This window comes from Arachis hypogaea, chromosome 9 (genome assembly GCF_003086295.3).
Source record: "Arachis hypogaea cultivar Tifrunner chromosome 9, arahy.Tifrunner.gnm2.J5K5, whole genome shotgun sequence".
NCBI lineage: Eukaryota > Viridiplantae > Streptophyta > Magnoliopsida > Fabales > Fabaceae > Arachis > Arachis hypogaea.
In genome coordinates this window covers 6,284,287-6,306,830 of record NC_092044.1, presented here as the reverse complement: position 1 = coordinate 6,306,830, position 22,544 = coordinate 6,284,287, and the positions used below count along the sequence as shown (strand labels likewise).

Below are 22,544 nucleotides of genomic sequence, written 5' to 3'. Positions count from 1 at the left end.
TTGGATAAATAATTTAAAAAATACATTTTTTTACACAGAAAAATGAATATTAAAATAACGATGATAACAAATACTTTTCAATAATATTTAATAATTTTATATCACCTAATCACTAAGATTATAATTAATTAGGCAATTGATTATTTATTTACTCTCTTATTAATTCCATTTTTCTAACATTTTTCCACGTAATATCATTAGAAATTAGTTCTTCTATTTCACCTTCACCCATAAAATTAAAATTTTCATGAAATTCCTTAAATTGTTCATGCCTTATGTCATTCCGTGAAATAAAATTGTATAAAGCAAGCACCAATGATTCTAACTTGTGTAAACCTAAGATCTTGCTTTTTAAAAAAATACCTTGAAGGAATATATGCAGTAAGTAGTTTAGATAAAACATTGTCTAAAAATAATGGTGGAGGATCAATACTTTTACTATATGAATCATTACGTAAAAATGTGAAAATGGTGGTGGAGTGTTCGTACTTCTAGCAGATGGAACATTGCGTAAAATGATGGTGAAAGGTCTTCTAACAAATAGAACCTTGTGTGAAAATAGTGGTGGAAGATCAGGATTTCCAACAAAAATAGAAAACATTTTTTACAGAGCCAAAAATAAAAGTATATCTTTTTTGTTTTGAAGTTTATTTTTTTACAAAAATAATAAAATAATTTATTAAAAAACAAAAAAAAGTCGTATATTTTTATTTTTTTAAAAGATTATGAATTAACTTTTTAAAAAAGTTAAAAAATTTTCTTTTCATAATTCAAAAAAAAAAGCTTTTACTCCTTCTCAAAGGCTCATTTTTTGATTCACTCCAGCGCAGCTAATTTGGTGCTTTCTTACGGTCTTAATCCAATTAAGCGTACCTAATTAATCTGTTGCGCTTTTTGTTTTTCGTTTTTTTTAAGTTTAATTTTGCATTCCAATTAAGTAGAATTGTGAGTGGAACATCTTTTAGTGTAAATCTCAAATTAGCTTTCAATTTTGTTTTTAAACATTTTTAATTTAATAATTTTCTATTACACATGAAATTTGTAAATGTTAAATAATGAAAAAATAGTTGCTTAAAATATAAATAATACGGAAAGAAATTTATAAAATAAGAAAAATTTATAAAGTAACAAAGTAAAAGAAGACACCTCAATCAGGCAGAAATAGTTATATCAAAAGGTGATCCATGGTGATTTATGATGACATTGTACCAGGGGTAGCAGAGGTGATACAAATACTTCTAAAGTGCATAATTTTTTGATATATATATTTTTGTGAAAAAAGAAAAAAATCATGTCTAACGTCATTACATACATCATTATGGTTGCCTAGCATTGCTAGTGTCATTCGGCTTTGTTTTTTCTTTTGTTAAATTCTTAGCCCAAAGTATAGAAACATATGCCTCTTAATATTAGAAAAAAGAAAAAAAAAAGCTTGCTTGATGTATCATGTAAATAAAATATTAGCCAAAAAGAGATTATATAAAGCTTAGCCTTCTTCCATTCAGAGACACTAAGAACCGCAGAAAAAGTGAGAACAGTGTGAAGCAAAATCCAAGGTAGGTTGTTCAACTCTTACATCTACTTCACTATTTTACTGTTTGTTCCTTCTTCCTGCTTCTATGAAGTTTGTTTATGGACTATATATCTGAATTGCTGAAGTTTTCCCTGAAACTGTGTGGTATTTGAGATTGAAATTAGTAAATTACCTAAAATTACTTATTTAATGCATGAGTGATTATTAATTTGATATTCAAGTTGAATGAGTTTGGATATCATTCTTATTCTGTTATAATTGACTAGTTCGATCTATGTAGAATAGAAAACAGAATCTGTTATTTTTCAATTTAAGGTGGTTATTATTGAGATGATATGTAATGAAGTCAGAATTTTAATCAAAATGAGGTATTCTGGGTTCCGTGAGGTACTTGAATTGATCATGATGTCAGAACACTAGTGTGCCTTTTAATTTGGACAAGTTAATCTCTCAGGTATGCATATTGATTTTCTTTTTATTTGAGACAAGTCATCAATCATATAAAAGAAAGGGAGAAGTAAACTCATGCAATTTTAACACTTCACATGAATGACCAAAATAAAAAATAAAAAGGTCATGTGACTTTTTCTTAATTGATTATGTAACCCTTTTAACAACCGTATATTGTTACACAACCACCATTTGCTCTTGCTCTTACATAAAAGTAAAAGTGTAAAACTACTCTTCTGACTAGATACATCTTTTTATATATGGAAAGTATATGTTAATTGAGGGCAACTGATTCTCTATGTATGAATGTGAAGAGTGAATTTGATTAGTTAGATCTTTCGTTAATAGTTGAGATTATAATATAGAGCCGCATTTTTTTTTTGAGTGATCATGTGACTTCTTAATAACTTTAAATATTTACCATCTATATGTAAAATTATACGATCTAGATTTACGTCTTTTTCTTTTATTTGATTTTATTTCCATCTGATTTTCCTATTTATGTTTTCTATTTTGTTTGTAATCATATTTTCTGTTTACTTACATTGTTACACACGGAAGGACTGACTCAAACCTCATTTGACTTCTTTGTTTACTTGAAAATATGAAAGCACACTCCAAATGGATCTGCAGAAATTGAATCTCGATAATACAAATGAAACCGAAAACTCTTTTGTGAAGGACCAAAACTATGCACATATTGAATCTTTATTGAGAACCCAACCAAGAGAAGTTCAAGTAATTGGAGTCTGGGGCATGGGCGGTATAGGTAAGACAACCATTGCTGCTGCTATATTTGAAGAGTTCTCTCCCAAATATGAAGTCAATTGTTTCTTGGCAAATGTAAGAGAAGAATCATCAAAGCATGGATTCAAATACATATTGAATAAGCTTCTTTGTGAGTTACTACAAGAAGATATTCATATTGATACTCCCACAATCATATCCTCTAATATTATGAATAGATTGAGGCACAAGAAAGCTCTTATTGTTCTAGATGATGTGAATAGCTCTGATCTTCTTGATCTTTTGCTCGGAGTAGGACATGATTATCTAGGAGTTGGTAGCAGAGTTATTGTGACAACTCGAGATAAGCATGTCCTTACAAGTAGAGCACTTGACCAAATTCTTGAAGTCAAGGAAATGAACTATCATAACTCCCTTAAACTCTTTAGCTTGAATGCCTTTAACCAAATCCATCCACCTGAGAATGGATTCCGGGAGCTATCGAAGAGAGCAGTTGCTTATGCCAAAGGCAACCCTTTAGCTCTAAAGGTTTTGGGATCGTTTCTTCGTTCCAAAAGTGAAAATGAGTGGGACAGTGCACTAGCAAAATTGAAAGGAACTCCTGATGCAAATGTTCATAAGGTGTTGAGATTGAGCTTTGATGAATTGGATGATGCAGAAAAGAATATATTTCTTGACATTGCATGTTTTTTCAAAGGGGAAGAAAGAGAAAAAGTAATAATGATATTGAATTCCTGTGGTTTCCATGCAAATATAGGGATAAGAAACCTTTTAGACAAGGCTCTGATAACAATAACCAAAATGAAGAGAATACAAATGCATGACTTGATACAAGAGATGGGTCAAGAAATTGTCTGTGAAGAGTCTGCTAAAATTCCTGGGGGACAAAGTAGATTGTGGAACCCTGATGAAGTTTGTGACATACTGAAGAATGATAAAGTAAGAGAAAATGATTCTTTGTGTTGTTTCCAAAAACATATATGAAATATAGCTTATTGAATATTACATTAACATTGATTGTTGTATTTATTTGTCAGGGGACTGATGCAATTGAAAGCATATTCTTGGACATGACTCAAACCACAGATCTATATATAAGCTCCAATGCATTTAGAAAGATGCCAAATCTAAGGTTACTTGCCTTTGCTGATAGCATTGGTCATGGGGAAAGGAGAACAAACAATAATTTGTATCTTCCAATAAATCTTGAATTACCTAATAGCTTGAGATATATTCAGTGGGATGGATATCCATTGAAATCTTTACCATCCATTGGTTGGCCTAAAAACTTGGTTGAGATTTCCATGCCATACAGCAATGTCGAGAAACTTTGGGACGGAGTACAGGTATGCATGATATAACACCATGTATGTATATATTTGTTTGTCTTTGATAGAATTTTAAGTGTTAAATCCTAATCCTTAAATGTATGTATGTATATATATTGTTACAGAATTTACCAAGTTTAGAGATAATCGACCTTCGAGGCTCCAAGCGCTTGATAGAGTGTCCAAATTTCTCAGCCACCCCAAATTTAAAAGAAGTATGGTTCAATTTCTGTGAAAGCTTGACTCATGTTCACCCTTCTATTTTCTCTCTTGAGAAGCTTGAATTTTTAGCTGTGTATGGATGCAAAGAACTCAAGAGCCTATGCAGTAGCCATTGTTCACCTTCTCTTCATACAGTGGTTGCCTATAACTGCCCTAATCTCCAAGAGTTCTCAGTCCCAATTCTGCATCAAGATTCCAAAATTCATTTGCATTTGAGATCAACTCCTTTGAAAGAACTTCCACCATCAATTCTGCATCTTAAACACCTTGTAAACTTCTCTTTTCCAATTAGCAAGAATCTTGCAAAACTTCCTGCAAATTTTGCTAATCAAATCATGCTTTCTGACATCAGTGAACACGAGCAAGACGTGGTCACCACTCTGCATTCAGTACTACCCAGCCCTGTTTTCAAACATGTAAAGCTTCTCAAATTTGATAATTGCCATAGCTTAACCGAACTCCCTGACAACATCTCTTTGCTATCATCATTAGTGAAACTAAGCTTTCATAAAACCAATGTCATAGGCTTACCTGAAAGCATTAAGTTTCTTCCACAACTCAAAGTTCTTAAAGTTTGTCACTGTGAAATGCTGCAATTTATACCAGTGTTTCCACCTTCTGTTGAATGTCTTAAGGTATGGGATTGTAAATCTTTGAAGACAATATTGAGTTTGGAAAGTGAAACACCCAAACAACATGCAGGTACTTTCATATTCCTGGACTGCATGAATTTTGATGAAAATTCATGCAATGCCATTCTGAAAGATGCTATTGCTAGGACAAAATGTTGGATGGAAACAATACTAACAACCGAATCAGAAGTCTCGGAAGAACAACGAGACAATGAAGATCATACTGTGATTAATTTTGGGAAGATCTGTTATTTCTTTCCTATAAGAGGTAGCATACTTCAAGAGTTTTTCCATGACTACTCTGCTCAATCTTCATTTAGTACTAAAGTGCCTCCAAGCTCCAATTTGTGTGGGTTCATTTTCTTCTTGGTTCTTTCTGGAGCACAATCATGCAGCACTGATGAACTTGTTATTAACTTTGAGTGCGAATGTTACTTGGAAACAAGCTGGGGAGAAAGTATCCATGTAGCAAGTTCCGCCATTGTCGAATGGGACTGCGATATGACCTTTGGATACCAGCTGAATGTTATGCAGGATCATGTGTTGTTATGGTATGATGAAGAATGTTCAAAGCAGATAATGGAAGCAGTTAAAGGAAGAGAATCTATTACTGAAAAGAATTCCCATTTTAATGCAAAGGTGACAGTTAAGTTCGTTGCTCGGCTACCAAACAAAGAGGAAGCAATGATAAAAGAGTGTGGCGTCCGATGGATATATTCAAATATGGAGGCAGGATCATGAAGAGAGCAGAGATCCAAGAGAATCATGGAAGATGAATACTAGAAGTGAAAAGCACAAGGTAATCATCCAAAGCTTATTTGATTGTGATTTTTCATTGTATTTGTATGCTGTGCTTGCTGATTGATGTATATTTCAATCAAGTATTTGGAATAATATCAATAAATTGCAATTGTTGCTGCTGGAAAAGACTTGTCTAAGGTTGTGTACCTAAATTTTTTGGTAAGAAATTTGATTGTATTCTCACCTTTCTGTTTGCTTGTTTAATTTGACCGGTTGTAATTTCTTTTCAGAAATGAAATATTATCTCACAAATAAGTACTATATAATTTAAATATGGTTTATTTTTCTTAGAGTAAAACTCCAAATTAGGTTATAACTAATGATATTTGTTCATACGAATTATTAGTATCTAATAAAAAAAAAAATAAGAAACCGATTTCTGACTTTTGAAATATTATTAGATGAATTAGTTTCAAATAAATTATAAAAAAATAAATTAGTCTCTAATATGTTTTAACAAATGACAAATTATTCTTTTTTTTTTTAAATAATATGTTCGAGGGATAAATTATCTGAAAATTTACAAGGTAAAATATTACTTTGTCTTATGTTTTATTTCGTAATTTATCTAATATATAAAAGGTTTGATGAATTTGATATTTTATTCTGTTAAAAACTAATGAAAGCCAAAAGAGATTTTGATGATTTTTCACTCTGAATTTCATTTCTTATAATTTATTTGACTTTACAATTAAGAAATTTAGTACAAATTCAAAATTTAATCTTGAAAAGGACAAAATAGCAAATATTTAACGTAGAATAATTGAGCTGATGAATTAGCAATAATTTAATTTCTACCACTTGACATGTATAAGTTTATAACTCTTTCCATGACCAACAAAAAAAAAAAAAGTTTATTAACTCTTTCCATGTAGGAAGGATACCTGCACCTTCTCCACTGTCTATCGTTGCAGCCACCTTATATAATTAATTAATCATTAATCTTTCGTTGGAGGTCCTTTTCAAAAGTTGATGACATAATCCAATAGTGTGAATTGAAGGAAAATAAAGGAGAATGACTCATTGACTTTTCCCTTTCTTTCGGACTAGTCATGTTTAAAAAAAGATGTATTCAGTAACAAATTAAAAAGCGTGATTCTCAAAAATGTGTGTGTGTGAGAGAGAGAGAGAGTATTTAGATGAAACCCTAGGTGAGAGTGTGGAATATGTTTACTAGATTATGTAAAATAAGGGCATATTTAGATGTGTTTTTTTATTTTCCATTTCTATTTTCAATATTTTTCATGTTCAAAATTTTATAAAAAAGTAAAAATGAAAGAAGTGAAAAATATTTTTTTTACTATTTTTTTCTTTTTTCACTAATTTTTAAAAACAGAAGACATTAAAATCAAAATGAAAAAGGTACTCTTAAACTAATCAGAACCAATCTACAAACATAAACATTCAGAAGCTAAAATTTTATCACAGTTTTGTACGACATTTATCGGCCACATACATACATCTTGGATTTTTTATTTTAATAAATAAAATAAATATTATATTTACCAAAAAAAATAATTTTATGAAGATTTATCGATTTAAATTTTCTTGTCATATCTCGTTTACAGTGCAAACGAGATATGACACGTTAACGCAACACGTGTATATCTCGTTTACACTGTAAACGAGATTAAAAAAAGACAAATATTCAGCATCTATAAAAGGATGTGTAACCCTTGATATTTTCTACACACATTTCATATCATTTCTCTGTCTCGTTTTTCTCACAAAAACAAAGCTAAATGGACAGTAACAATCCATTCATAGTTGTGCTTGTCTATCCCAATTGTCGTATGAGAAATGGTGACAACGAGGTGACGTTTGAGTGTCAGGATCCGATATTATTTCGCACTCAGCGTGTGGAGACGTTGTCGGATTTGAAGAGTTTGATATTGAGCAAGGTCGGTGGTACAGAAGCAAGGGAGATAGGAAGGGTGGGGTATAGGTTGCTGGCACCTATGGAAAACGGAGTCTTCTGGTTTCGACTATTCCGACTTCAAGGGGACGAGCATGTGCGACTGATGTTCGACATCTATGGGAGGATCATGGTAGAACAGGTAATGGACTGTCTGCCGAGGTGGGTCACGGTGGTAGTGGTGGTTCTATACACGAAACCTATGTGCAGGACGACTGATCTCTCGCACCGCCGCCCATTCATGTCGCCATTCTAGAGCATGAGGCATAGGAGGGTGAAGAGGAGTCGGACGAAGATTACGTGGCGGACAGTGTGGACAGTGAGTCATCCGATGGTGGCAATGAGGATGAGTTTGTGCTGGAGACACTTGTCGGGGCTGTGGCGCACCATGTGCTACCTCCACCTCACCCGATTCCGGTGCTATAGGCAGTGCCAAGTCACTATCACAGTCTAGATTTGGACGCCATGCATGAGAGGAACCCGGTTTCTAACACCTGTGAAGCGAATTACAACCTAGACGGCAGTGTAGAGTTTCGGATCGGCCACAGGTTCAGGTGTCGAGAGGCGGTGCTTCAAGGTGTGAAAAACTACAGTATTCGCAGGAGTGTTGAGTACCGGGTGATCAAGTCCGACCGGTTAAAGTACTATGTGCAGTGCTGTCAAGCCGGCAATGGTTGTTAATGGAGCCTCCGTGTGGCCCTTCGTCAGAATCTCGGATACTGGTAAGTTCAAATTTAATTGTAAATTTGAGTACTTTTGTATGATATGTTATGTAGGTTAGAGATATAGTGTAAGCATAAATGTTTTGTTGTGATTAGGGAGGTTCGGAGGTTTGGTGGACCGCACAATTGTCTAGCATCCACCATGTCTCAAGACCATCGTCAGTTAGATAGCAGTCTCATCTGCAGGGTCATATTGCCCTTGATACAGTCTAACCCCTCTGTCAGTATCCCGGTCTTGCAAGGTATGGTCCAAGCAAGCTATCACTTCAAACCCTCATACATAAAGGTGTGGATGGTAAAGCAGAAGGCAATTGCACGGATCTACGGGGATTGGGAAGAGTCGTACAACAAGGTGCCGAAGCTGCTTCAGGCACTGCTGAGCTATTTTCCCAGCACCATTTGTAACCTACGCGTCAAACCATACTACGATGGACACCTCATGGTACGCGATCGCTGCATGTTCGACAAAGTATTTTGGGCTTTTCCGTCATGTGTCAAGGCCTTCAATCATTGCAAGCCGTTTGTATCCGTAGACGGCACGCATCTATATGGCAGGTACAGTGGATTGTTGCTTATTGCGGTGGAGCAAGACGGAAACATCAACATACTGCCAATTGCTTTTGCCATAGTCGAGTCCGAGAGCACAGAGTCATGGTCGTTCTTCCTTGCTAATCTGAGGCGCCACATCACCCCACAAGACGACTTGCTGGTTATATCCGACAGATCTCAGGCACATCGACGTCGATCAGGCACGCCCCGAGGAAGGGCAAGATCGTCCCTGGGCTGGCTGGCAGTGGGTTGTACGTCAGGGGGCAACTCCGCCAGTCTCGGGTCCTCCAGTACCTCCTGCCCTGACAGATGCCTAACACGGCAAGCCCCACACCACTAGTCATAGTACTCTAAGGTCGGCCTGGTATCGAAGGTGTGGTACACAGAGATCCGACGACCGGGATGAAACCTCTGGTGCCATCTATCATACCACTCCTTCAGCTTCAGCAGCCACCATACATCCTCATCACGACCAGTGGTAGTCAAGTACTTGTCAGTGAAAATGGTAAGTCGAAATATAACATCAATCTCACCTATTAAGATTTACCAGAGTGTCTGGTACCTGCTGCTCTCCATTGAACTGCCGTTTCACTTGATCAACGTGGTGAAACTGGACAATATTGAAGCACAATAGGGGCTGACAACCAAGGTTCTGAGAACCGGACCGGTCATCGAACTGCTCTAGCTACTGGTTCACTGGTTTATTGGTCCAACCGGTCTAACCGTGGTTCAACCGGAAAAATCATTTTAAAATAAAATAATAAATAAATTATAAATAAACATCCTGAAATATAACTCAACCCATTTTTTGTCTCATGACAACACTGTCATTCAGACAACATAATCATTGAATACAATGCAAAGGTACTTATTCATTGAGATCTCACATCATACAAACAACTTTCATGACTAAAGTTTGCACATTTTCAACAAACAATTGTAACCATTGTTATTTTTTCTTTTACAATGATATGTACAAATCACGTATAGTACAAAACTACAAACTAACTGGAAATAGATATGAGCTTAGATGCATGATTATATAGTATAGTGAGGTAAGTTTTTGTCTCTGTTGTTAACATGAGATTATACAATGCTCCCCCTGTGAATTTGTCTCTAAGAAACATTATAATATTCATGAATTCGCAAAATGTTTACTCTAGGGAAGCAGAGAGCATACATACTGGACTAGGCAAGCAATGCTTAACTACATTGAATAAATTTGCATGGCCTTGACATGACTTTGACTAATAACACATATACAAATATGCATTGAAAAAGTACAAAATTTCAATAAACATTACTAAACAGAGGCAAGAAAGAACAATCATCATTCAGCAACAAACATTACAAACAGCAACAAGTAATCACACTGTTACCAAATTCAAAAAGAATGAAAATCAGATAACCCCAATCATAAACACTATTACCAAATTAAATAAAAAATCAACCAAAAATCACCTTGCAAATCAAAAACTCAATCTCTTGAACTCAATAATTACATCAGTTATCCAACTAAATAATTGCATCACAGTTATCATAAACTGATTTCAAAGCCTAGAAGTAGAGTGAAATTAAAAACATGAAGCATATAATAAATCAAAAGATCACCAATTGCAAATTTTTTAATAAGAACAGAAGTTAAGAACAATGAAAAATGAAAAAAAATTCAATAGTTTTCAACCCAATTTTAATAAAGCTCATCACAATGATTAACAACAACAAAAAGTACTGAAGGAACAGTGAAAAGATTCAACAGTTTTCAACCCAATCAACCAAGCACTGACTGAGTATTCTGTTCTGATTCTGTGATTGAGAAGCAACAAATTTAAGTTACAGCAACAAATTTAACAAATCCAAGTAAAGTCCCAATTTACAGCAACAAGGCAAATTTGATTAGCAATTCAGCAACATGCAAAAATACAGGGAGAAGAAAAATCTGAAAAAGAGAGAACAGGGAAGCGATGGTGCAGGGACTCACCAACGGTCGACGGCGAGTCGGCGATCACCCCACGGAAGGCGACGAAGCAAGAGACACCCCCATGAGTTGCTTCTGCCGCCGGTGACGAGACAAACAAACCATGAGATGCCAGTGACTGAGACGAGACTCGAGTGAGACTGGGAGGCAGAATCGAGCAGAGACAACCACGGACGACGAGCAGCAACCAACACGCACAGCTCGAGCACTCGCTGGCGAAGGGAGGCGCGAGCAGCCGAGCACAGAGGAGAACGGCGAGATGCGAGCACTCGACGTAGAGGATCCGGCGAGAGGCCCGAGAGCACGAAGACGGAAGTTCTTGAGTGCGACAGACGGCGGCAGCAGTCTCTCACTCCGACAGACGGGGACAACTATTGGTGGAGGCTAGGGTTTGCTTTCATTGGGGGAGGTTAGGGCAATTTGCTCTTTGCCTTAAGGAAGGAGTTGAAGAAAAGGGGAATTGGGGATAAAGATAACGCGTGGATTTTTCCCTTTCAAGGAAGGAAACGATGTCGTTTTCAGTAAACCGGCGGGTTCCGGTCCGGTCCGACCTGTCGGTAATCGGCCAGTTCAACGATTTTTGAACGGTTTTTAATTTTGCAGTTTTATACACTGGACCGGACCATTTTTTTGCCGGTTCCTGGTTGAACCGGTTCGACCGGCCGATCCGGTCCGATTTTCAGAGCATTGCTGACAACCATGTCCCCCACTCCTCCTCCTCACGAAACTAGGGCGGGTACAAAGCCTGCATAGCAGGGTCATCGTAGACTCTCCATACAAACTGAAGAAAAAAAGTTTTCGACATAATACAAACACAATTATTTTACGAAATCTATCTAATTATCCAGATAACACACAAACTAAAGCATATGGTGTCTATCTAAAAATAAAGACATAAGTATTTTACGACTAACCTCGTCGAATCGTAGTCGGTCGATCAAAACCCTCCAATGCAGGACCCTGGCCTCATGCTGATCCCTGCTCTGCTGCTGTAATCCAACCAACTTAATACATCGCAGGAGAACATATACGGTTCATGAAGTAACATACCAAAAGAATTGACAAAATTATTTAATTCAAATACATAAATAAATATTTCTCACCTCGTAGGCAGCGAATACTGGTAGACCTCTCTATCTGGTGGACACCACTGAGGAAATCTCTGATAGATCCAAGACATCAACAGCAGAGTGCAGCCAGCGATACCCGTAACGCCCCGCTGTGCCGCCGAACAAAGTGACTAATAAGTCCAGGCCAGCATAGCCGAACCCCAGGAAACGCCCTACACTCCTCAAAGTCCCGGAGCAACGGTAGCCAACGAAGGTGCACCAGATTGTTGAACTTGTCGGTCATCAGATACCCTTCGATCAGTAACATGATATAACACCTGGCGTACTGTCGGAGGGTCTCGGGATCGTCTGTCAGGGGCATCTGGCAGACACGATCTCGCAACCACACAAGCTTCAGGGTGAAAGACTCCTTCCTCTTCACCGCCTGCTGTATGTGCTGCCACGAGAGGCCTGGCGCCGAGCAGCTGCTCCACCAACGCCCACATCTCCGTCTGGTACCACCTACCAAAGTCACAGAGGCACTCCCGACAAGGTTACCGTGTGCGCGTAGGCCGAGGTGATACGCCACGTCCTGCAGGGTGATAATGACCTCACCCCACCGCAGATGAAACGTATGCGTCTCTAGACGCCATCGCTCCACGAGTGCCAATATCAGGGAGTTGTCAAAAGTAAAATCCCCGAGGGGCACCATGTCACCGAATCCAGCCTCAACTAGATACGGGACGATGACGTCGGATGGAGGTAAAGTATGGTTCACTCGCTGGGGCAGTAGGAGGCGAGGCATCTGAAGAATGAAAAAAAAATAATTTAGCCTTAAGAATAAAATATTTCAACTTTCTAGCCTACATGTGTCTCTACATTACACATTTCATAATAAGCAAATCCTAACTATAGCGTTATAAATACTAATAATATAGCACAAGAATAACGGAGTTCCAAACTAATAATTATGTCATACCAACCTAGCACAAGCGAATATAATTCTAAATTCCTCCTACAGACCTAACTCCTAATTCATATAACTACGTTCCAGTTCTTCATGACTACCCTAACAATGGCCACATCCTTAAATTAAACAAACATAACAAAATTAACCTTAAAGTCGGCCGCCCCGGCGTAATGTGTCGTCTCGTTCAGCCTGTTAATGTCTCCATCATTCCCCACCTGGCGCACCATCCCTGATTCAGTCGAAGGTATGATCAGAAAGGATTAAAAGAGGGAAGAAAGAGGTTGACAAAATCAAACTGGAGCCCGGAACTAAGCTATAAACGACTTGTATATATAGGCGCGGACAGGCAGCATCTCGTTTACACTGTAAACGAGATACGACAAGAGAATTTAAATCGGTAATTACTTTTAAATTTATTTATTTTGATAAATATTACATTCATTTTATTTATTAAAATAAAAAATTCCATACATCTTTCTATTTTTTTTATTAGTTTTCCTGTAACAAAAGTATTTTTCTTAAAAATTTAAACTAATAAAAAAATATATAAATAATTATATTTTTAATATATCTTTTAAATAAAAGTTATTTTGAGTTTATTTAAATTTTTATATAAAATTTTTTTATTTTTTGTCTTATATTATTTTTTATATTTTTAAAAAATAACAAGAATTAACTTCTATTTTTTTATAAAAATTCTGATATTATATTATAAAATTATTTTTTACAAAAAATTAAACTAATAAAAAGACAAACAAAATCATTTTTACTATTGTGCAGACATAAAATCTTAAAGGGATCTTTAAATTAGAAAACCTTACATCGCTAACTGCGAGTAGGTGTTACCTCACCATAACCTCTAAGCAAGATTTTTTTTTTTTTTTGTTAGCTATTTCTAATTTTAAATATTACAACACATTTATGTTATAAAATCTCCCATATAATATTTTTTTTTTTTAATACTTGGTGCATTCGTCCAAATTTAAACCCAACCAGATGCAGCATATAAATTACCACTTGAGTTAAAGCCTCGCCTGCCTGTAAGCAAGAACTTAAAAATCAACTAACAAAGTAAAATGGTATAATTTGTCATAAATTTCATGCATCGGTCAAGAAAGTAGTGACTAAGAGTAAAAAAAAGAAGAATTTTTTTATCTAGTAAAACAAGAAAAAGAAATTAAAAGAGAGAATATTTTCTTAAAATACTTGGAATCATTTAATTGAACGTTATTTTATTTGTATATTAATATAAATAATTTTAGAAATCATAAGGATTTTTATTGGTATTTATTTAATTAAAAGTAAATAATTAAAAATAGCCTCGATCGTAAAAGAGAAACTTCTCAAAGTTCCTTATTCTCTCTTTCTTTAAAATTTGATTGATAGTATAAAAGTATTATATATATATATATATATATATATATATATATATATATATATATATATATATATATATATAGCCATTTTACTTATATATTTTAAAACATGAATACTTTTTTTTTCTTTAGAACAAAATTAAAAGAGGATTTTGATTAAAAAATATATTCCTTTTTAGAACGATTAATATAAATGATTTTATATAGATATTCTCATGTTAATAAAAATATTATTTTAACTGCATATCAGTTTAAACACATTAAAAATATAGATATTTGATTTATTAATGAAAATCTAAACATCTTTATATTCAGTCACTTTAGTTTTACTGGTAATTTAACATAGCAAGACAAAATTTATATTAAGATAATAAAATTGCTAATGAATAAAAAAGGTAAAAGAAATACTTATTATGAAAAATCGAAAACAATCATGTTATATAGATATAAAAAAGTTGTTCATTAATTAGGTATGGCATAGAAATATTTATTTGGTGTTTCTGAAAATAGTTAGTTTTGTTTTATTAAAATATTTAATTTATTTTATATAACATATTTAATTATTCTATTATTATAGAAAATTTGATTTTTTTTAATTATGACTAATTATTTTGTTAAAAAGTATATAAAATATACATATAAATATAACAAATTCTTTTATAAAGGTTTTTCTATATAAATAGAAAATAACTATTATTTTTATTTTCTATTTACATTGTTACGTTTGGTTTTGATAACAGAATAAAATAAAATATTAAAAATATAGTAAAAATTGAAAGACATAAATATAAAATTTAGTATTTTATATTTTATTTAATAATAAACTGAATATAAATTATAAAAATTTCAATTTATCTTTATTTTTTATTATATAAAAATAAAAAAAATATAATAATAAAAACTGTATTATAAAAAATTAATAAAAATAATAAGAAAAGTTATATTTTTTATTAATATTTTTATATTCTTTCTATAAAAAAAACACAAAATTTAATATCCCATCACACAATATATATTTCTCTTATTAAATATAATTTTTGTGTCTTTATATTTTTATATATATTTTTTTGATAGATCACTATATTTTTATATTAGTATCTTGAGCATGTAAAGAAGAAAGGAAGCCTTCGTTTATTTATTTACGGAGATGCTTTCTGATTGCATTACGAGCCACCTAATGGGGACCATTGGCTACAATTTAGTCAAATTTGGCGGGCTCTCAGTTTTTTATTGATTCAGGGTACATAATGTGACGCGCTCTCATATTTTTTTTATCAATATAATGTGATGAAAATTCATGTATAGTAAATTTTATATAGTTGATAGTTTGAGAATTGTTAAAAGAAATTAATTATATCGTTAATTTTATATAAAGTTAATTGTATTTAAATTTTGACTGTATAATGTATATTATATATGTTATATTGTATTTTTTTTTTGGTCAAGTTTTTTGTTTATTGGATTTTTCTTTACAAGGTTTTTAATGAGGCAGTCCTTATTACAAAGGATATTGTACTCTTTTTCCTTCACTAAGATTTTTCCCACAGGGTTTTCCTTTAGTAAGGTTTTAATGAGGCAATAATCCTAAATGGACATCCAAGGGGGAGTATTGTGATAATAATGGGACGTGGATGCCCATTCCCATACAGAACTCACATTCTCAAAGAAGGAATAATAATTAATGAATGTTGAAATTGATTCTCCTCGTACATGTATAAATAGAGGCCTTTGCCTCCGAAAAAAGTAAGCAAGTAATAAAAAATCTATTCCCTCTTTATGTTGCAATCAAATACTCTTCTCCTTATATTTCTACTACAATTCTTTCTCTTCTTTTATTTTATAAGTATTTTAAATTCTATTTTCTATTACTCTTTACATATAATATTAATAGCAATATTAACCATCTTTATTATATTGAGATAATAACAATAAACAAATGCAATTCTCTCTCTCTTTATTTTTAATACTTCTTTCTATCTTTGTATATATATACACAATACAACATATAATATATATATATATATATATATATATATATATATATATATATATATTATTGAGCTAATTATATTAATAATAGAGTCTTCTATTTATACATCTTTATTTTATATTTAGTATATCTTTTATTTATTTTACAACACGTTATCAGCACGAGACTCTGATCAAATCTTTAGGAAGACTCAGGTAATATTTTCATTATGTCGAAGCTCTCTCATCTTGAATTCTTTCTCTTGATATATCTGGAAACAATTATTTATCATGGATATTAGATGCTGAAATCCATCTTGATTCAATGGATCTTGGAGATACCATTAAGGCTGAAAATTATGCATCCCAGAAGGATAAAGCCAAAGCCATGATTTTCCTTCGTCGTCATCTTGACGAAGGGTTGAAAAATGAATATCTTACATTAAAAGATCCTGCAGATCTTTGGAAAGACCTTGAAAAAAGGTACAATCATCAAAAAACGGTGATACTTCCTCAAGCTCGATATGAATGGACGCACTTGCGTCTACAAGATTTTAAATCTATAAATGAATATAATTCTGCAATGTTTTGAATTACCTCACGAATGAAATTGTGTGGGGAAAAGATAACCGATCATGATATGTTGGAGAAAACTTTCTCAACCTTCCATGCCTCGAATGTGCTCCTGCAGCAGCAGTATCGAGAAAAGGGGTTTAAAAAATATTCTGAGTTAATTTCTTGCCTTCTTGTTGCTGAACGCAATAATGAGTTACTCTTGAAAAATCATGAAGCGCGCCCAGCTGGCCCCGCCCCATTTCCTAAAGTAAATGCGGCAAATCATTACCCCAGAAGAGGTAAATGGCAAGCTTTTAATAACAAGAAAAATTATGGAAGGAAAAAGAATCATGTTCAAAAGAGAGGATCTCACCAGAAGTGGGATAAAGAAAGGAATATCGGGCAGAATAAATGAACAGAGAATAAGTGTTTCCGTTGTGGTGGAAAAGGCCATTGGTCTCGTACCTGTCGTACCCCAAGGCACCTAGTCGATCTTTACCAGGCATCTTTGAAAAAGGATGACAAAGGAAAGGAAACAAATTTTGTTTCAAATGATGCTGAGAACTCCACCACTCATTATGATGTATCTGATTTCTTTGAGGATCCTGAAGGGAATATTGGTCATTTGATCAATGATGGAATAGTTTAATATGTGGGATTGTGAAGTATCTATGTAAATAAATAATGTAAAGAACTTATTGTTAAGTTTTATTTTCTATGTATTTAAGTTTCAAATGTGATGGACATAAATAATGAAATATTAATGTTTATAAATTTTGAAATCATTAAATGTGTTATGTTTTAAAATAAAATTTTAGTATATGATATTATTGTTGTGTACAGTGTTTCTTAGGAAAATAATTCCAATCAAGTATTCAATTTAACTGTACATGCTACTCATTTTATTATTATTTGTTTTTGAAGAGAATGGCAAGGATATGTAATGAAGATGTATGCCTTGCGGATAGTGCAAGTTCGCACACTATTCTCAAAAGTGATATATATTTTACACATCTTGTGCCAAAAGAGGAATATGTTAATACTATTATTGGCTCAGACAATGTGATAGAAGGCTCCGAAAGAGCTATAATTTTGTTTCCTGGAGGAACAAAATTTATAATAAATAATGCACTATTATCTACCAAGTCTCTGAGGAACTTGTTGAGTTTCAAAGATATTCGCCGAAATGGATATCATGTTGAGACAATGAATGAGAAAAATCATGAGTATTTATGTATCACAACTCATGATTCAAATAAGAAAGTTATATTAGAAAAATTACCCTCACTTTCATCTGGGTTGTATTATACCAAGATTAGTGCAATTGAATCACATGCCATTGTAAACCAGAAGTTTACTAGCCCAAATGAATTCATAACTTGGCACGACCGATTGGGTCATCCGGGAACAACCATGATGAGGAGAATTATTGAAAACTCTCATGGACATTCACTAAAGAACCAGAAGATTCTTAAAACTAGTGAATTTTGTTGTGCTGCATGTTCTCAGGGAAAGTTAATTTTAAAGCCATCACCAGTAAAGATTGGATTTGAGTCTCCTGAATTCCTAGAAAGGATTCAAGGTGATATATGTGGACCTATTCATCCACCATGTGGATCTTTTAGATATTTTATGGTCCTGATAGACGCATATTCGAGATGGTCACATGTGTGCTTATTATCTTCTCGCAACCTGGCGTTTGTGAGATTACTGGCTCAAATTATTCGATTAAAAGCACAATTTCCAGAAAATCCAATCAAAGCAATTCGTCTTGATAATGCTGGTGAATTTACTTCCCAAGCTTTTGATGCTTATTGTATGGCTAATGGAATAAGTATTGAACATCCAGTAGCTTATGTTCATACACAAAATGGGTTAGCAGAATCACTTATTAAACACCTCCAATTAATTGCTAGACCCTTACTTATGAGAACAAATCTCCCAACATCGGTTTGGGGGCATGCTATTTTACATGCCGCAGCACTTATTCGCTTGAGGCCAACAAGTTACCACCAATTCTCTCCTATGCAATTAGCTTTTGGTTAGCAGCCAAATATTTCCCATTTAAGAATATTTGGGTGTGCGATATATGTTTCCATTGCACCACCTAATCGCACCAAAATGGGACCCCAAAGAAAATTGGGAATATATGTTGGATATGATTCTCCCTCTATAGTGAGGTATCTTGAGATACAAACTGGAGATGTATTTAAAGCCCTGTTTGCGGATTGTCATTTTGATGAATCAAAATTTCCAACATTAGGGGGAGAGAATAAGCTTCCTGAAAAGGAACTTAACTGGAATGCATCATCGTTGATGCATTTAGATCCTCGATCAGGGCAATGTGAACTGAAAGTTCAAAAGATTATACATTTGCAAAGAGTAGCAAATGAATTGCCTGATGCATTTTCCGATACAAAGAGGATTACCAAATCTTATATACCAGCAGAAAATGCCCCAATTCGAATTGATGTCCCAGTAGGACGAATAGCCACTGAAGCAAATACACGCCAGAAGCGTGGCAGGCCTGTCGGTTCCAAAGATAAAAATCCTCGAAAGAGAAAAGAGGTAAATAATATTCCTGTTGAAAAAGACATAGTAGAGACACCTGCAGTTGTCCAAAATTCTGATATAATGTTAACGCCAGAAGACGTTTAGGTACCTGAAAATTGTGAAAATGACGAAATCTCGATAAATTATGTCTTTACAGGAGAAAAATGGGACCGAAATAAGACAATTGTCAATGAAATATTTGCATATAATGTGGCATCAAATATCATGCATGAAAGTAAGGATATTGAGTCAAGATTAGTTGAAGAATGTCGACAAAGAAATGATTGGCCAAAATGGGAAGCAGCCATGAAGGCTGAATTAGACTCACTTGCAAAACGTGAAGTCTTTGGACCTGTAGTCCGTACACCTGAAGATGTAAAACCTGTTGGATATAAGTGGGTATTTGTGAGAAAACGAAATGAGAAAAATGAAGTTGTGCGCTATAAAGCCTGACTTGTGGCACAAGGTTTTTCACAAAGGCCCGGTATAGATTATGAAGAAACGTATTCCCCTGTAGTGGATGCGATAACATTGCGTTATTTGGTCAGTTTAGCTGCATATCATAAACTGCATATGCATTTAATGGATGTGGCAACAGCCTATTTATACGGCTCATTAGATCGGGATATATATATGAAAGTCCCTGAAGGACTAAAGAAATCCAAACCGTCTAGTGAATATTCGCAAGGGTTATACTTAGTCAAATTGCAAAGATCTTTATATGGTCTGAAACAATCTGGACGAATGTGGTATAATCGTCTTACTGAGTATCTTGCCAAAAACGGATTCAAGAATGATGATATATGCCCATGTGTTTTCATAAAGAAAACTACATCTGGGTTCATTATAATTGCTGTGTACGTTGATGATTTAAATATAATTGGGATTCCTGAAGAGATTCCAACAATTATAAAAACTCTAAAGGAAGAGTTTGAGATGAAAGATCTTGGAAAGGCTAAGTTTTGTCTCGGCCTGCAGATCGAGCATATAAAAGGTGGGATCTTTATTCATCAAACAACATACACAGAAAAGATCTTGAAAATATTTTATATGGATAAGTCACATCCATTAAGTACCCCAATGATAGTAAGATCTTTGGATGTGGAAAAGGATCAATTCCGTCCTAAAGAAGAAAATGAAGATATCCTTGGTCCTGAAGTACCATATCTTAGTGCCATTGGAGTGCTAATGTATCTTGCTAATAATACGCGACCCAATATATCATTTGCTGTGAATTTACTAGCAAGATATAGTTCCTCTCCAACCAGAAGACATTGGAGTGGAATCAAACAAATCTTTCGATATCTTCAAGGGACGGTTGATATGGGATTGTTTTATCCCTATGGATCCAAGTCACAATTAGTTGGCTATGCAGATGCTGGATACTTGTCTAATCCATGTAAAGGGAGATCTCAGACAGGATACCTGTTTACATATGGTGGAACAGCTATATCATGGAGATCCACGAAACAGACGATTGCTGCAACATCCTCTAATCATGCCGAAATACTGGCGATTCATGAAGCTAGTCGCGAGTGTTTTTGGCTGAGGAGTCTGATTCAATATATTTTGTCATCATGTGGACTGATTAATCATAAGATAGCCCCAACTGTCTTGTTTGAAGATAATACAGCGTGCATTGCTCAACTTAAAGGCGGATACATCAAAGGTGATAGAACTAAGCACATTTCTCCCAAATTCTTCTTCACCCATGATCTTCAAAATCAAGGGACGATTGATGTCCAACAGATCCGTTCAAGTGACAATCTGGCAGATTTATTCACAAAGTCACTCCCAAGATCCTCCTTTGAAAGATTGGTACATGAGATTGGGATGCGTCAATTTTGAGATATTAAATGATGTCGACAAGAGGGGGAGACTGTACTCTTTTTCCCTTGGTCAAGTTTTTTGTCCATTGGGTTTTTCTTGACAAGGTTTTTAACGAGGAAGTCCTCATCACAAAGGATATTGTACTCTTTTTCCTTCACTAAGGTTTTTTCCACAGGGTTTTCCTTTAGTAAGGTTTTAATGAGGCAATAATCCTAAATGGGCATCCAAGGGAGAGTATTGTGATAAGAATGGAACGTGGATGCCCATTCCCATACAGAACTCACATTCTCAAAGAAGGAATAATAATTAATGAATGTTGAAATTGATCATCCTCATACATGTATAAATAGAGGCCTTTGCCTCCGAGAAAAGTAAGCAAGTAATAAAAAATCTATTCCCTCTTTATGTTGCAATCAAATACTCTTCTCCTTATATTTCTACTACAATTCTTTCTCTTCTTTTATTTTATAAGTATTTTAAATTCTATTTTCTATTACTCTCTACATATAATATTAATAGCAATATTAATCATCTTTATTATATTGAGATAGTAACAATAAACAAATGCAATTCTCTCTCTCTTTATTTTTAATACTTCTTTCTATCTTTGTATATCTATCTATACATACTAGAATTCAGGAGGAAACATCACTGACGTGGAATTTTTTTGGATTTTTGAGTTTTCTTTAAAATAAAAAATAGAAAGCACATGGTCTGAGTCAAAGAAAGTGGTTTCCTTTCACATCAGTCTCAGTTCCAATCTTGTGTTTCTCTTCTTCACTTCACAAACCACTCCAGCCAAGGGTTTCCGATCAAAGAATCAAGAACCCTCCAAATATTCCGAGAATGTCAACCCTAACAGTAATACCACTCCATTTTCCAAACCCTTATCCAATCCTTGTGGTTCTTCTTCTTCTCCTTCTCCTTCACCTGTTGTGAAGAAATCGTGTTCCAAGTCACAGAAGAAGCCACAATCCTCGGCAGCAAAGGAGGGTGTTGTGAATTCCGTGAATTCCGTTCAGAAGAACAAGATCAGGCAGAGGAAGTTCGTTGTTGCAAAGAAGAATAAGAACAAGAAGTTCGAAGGGAGTGGTGGTGATGGTGATCAGGGTTCAAACTCAACGCTGTCGTTTTGTAAGTGCAAAGAGAGCAACAAGAACAACAAGTGTCTTTGTGTGGCTTACCAGAATCTCAGGAAGTCACAGGAAGAGTTCTTCAAGAACAAGCAAGCACAAGAACAAGAGCAAGATCAAGAAGATGGAGCTGCTGAGATTGAGAGAGTGATCATTGAAGAAGAACAACGACAACAACAAGAAGCCATAGGAGAGGATTGTGGTGGATAGTTCCAATTGTATTAGGTACCCA

At 34.4% G+C, this 22,544-nt stretch overlaps 1 protein-coding gene across 2 annotated transcripts; it reads left to right on the top strand.

Moving 5' to 3' along the window:
• The first annotated feature begins 1,291 nt into the window (after positions 1 to 1,291).
• Positions 1,292 to 5,966, top strand: LOC112710135 (disease resistance-like protein DSC1). Of its 2 annotated transcripts, none has more exons than XM_025762246.3 (4): positions 1,292 to 1,556; positions 2,596 to 3,670; positions 3,769 to 4,077; positions 4,185 to 5,966. In XM_025762246.3, exons 2-4 carry the CDS (start codon positions 2,606 to 2,608, stop codon positions 5,652 to 5,654), a joined length of 2,844 nt encoding a protein of 947 aa, XP_025618031.1. In that variant the 5' UTR covers positions 1,292 to 1,556; positions 2,596 to 2,605; the 3' UTR covers positions 5,655 to 5,966. The 2 variants fall into 2 exon arrangements, with proteins under 2 accessions (XP_025618031.1, XP_025618033.1); XM_025762248.3 differs by having other exon boundaries at positions 1,439 to 1,988.
• The last annotated feature ends 16,578 nt before the right edge of the window (positions 5,967 to 22,544 follow it).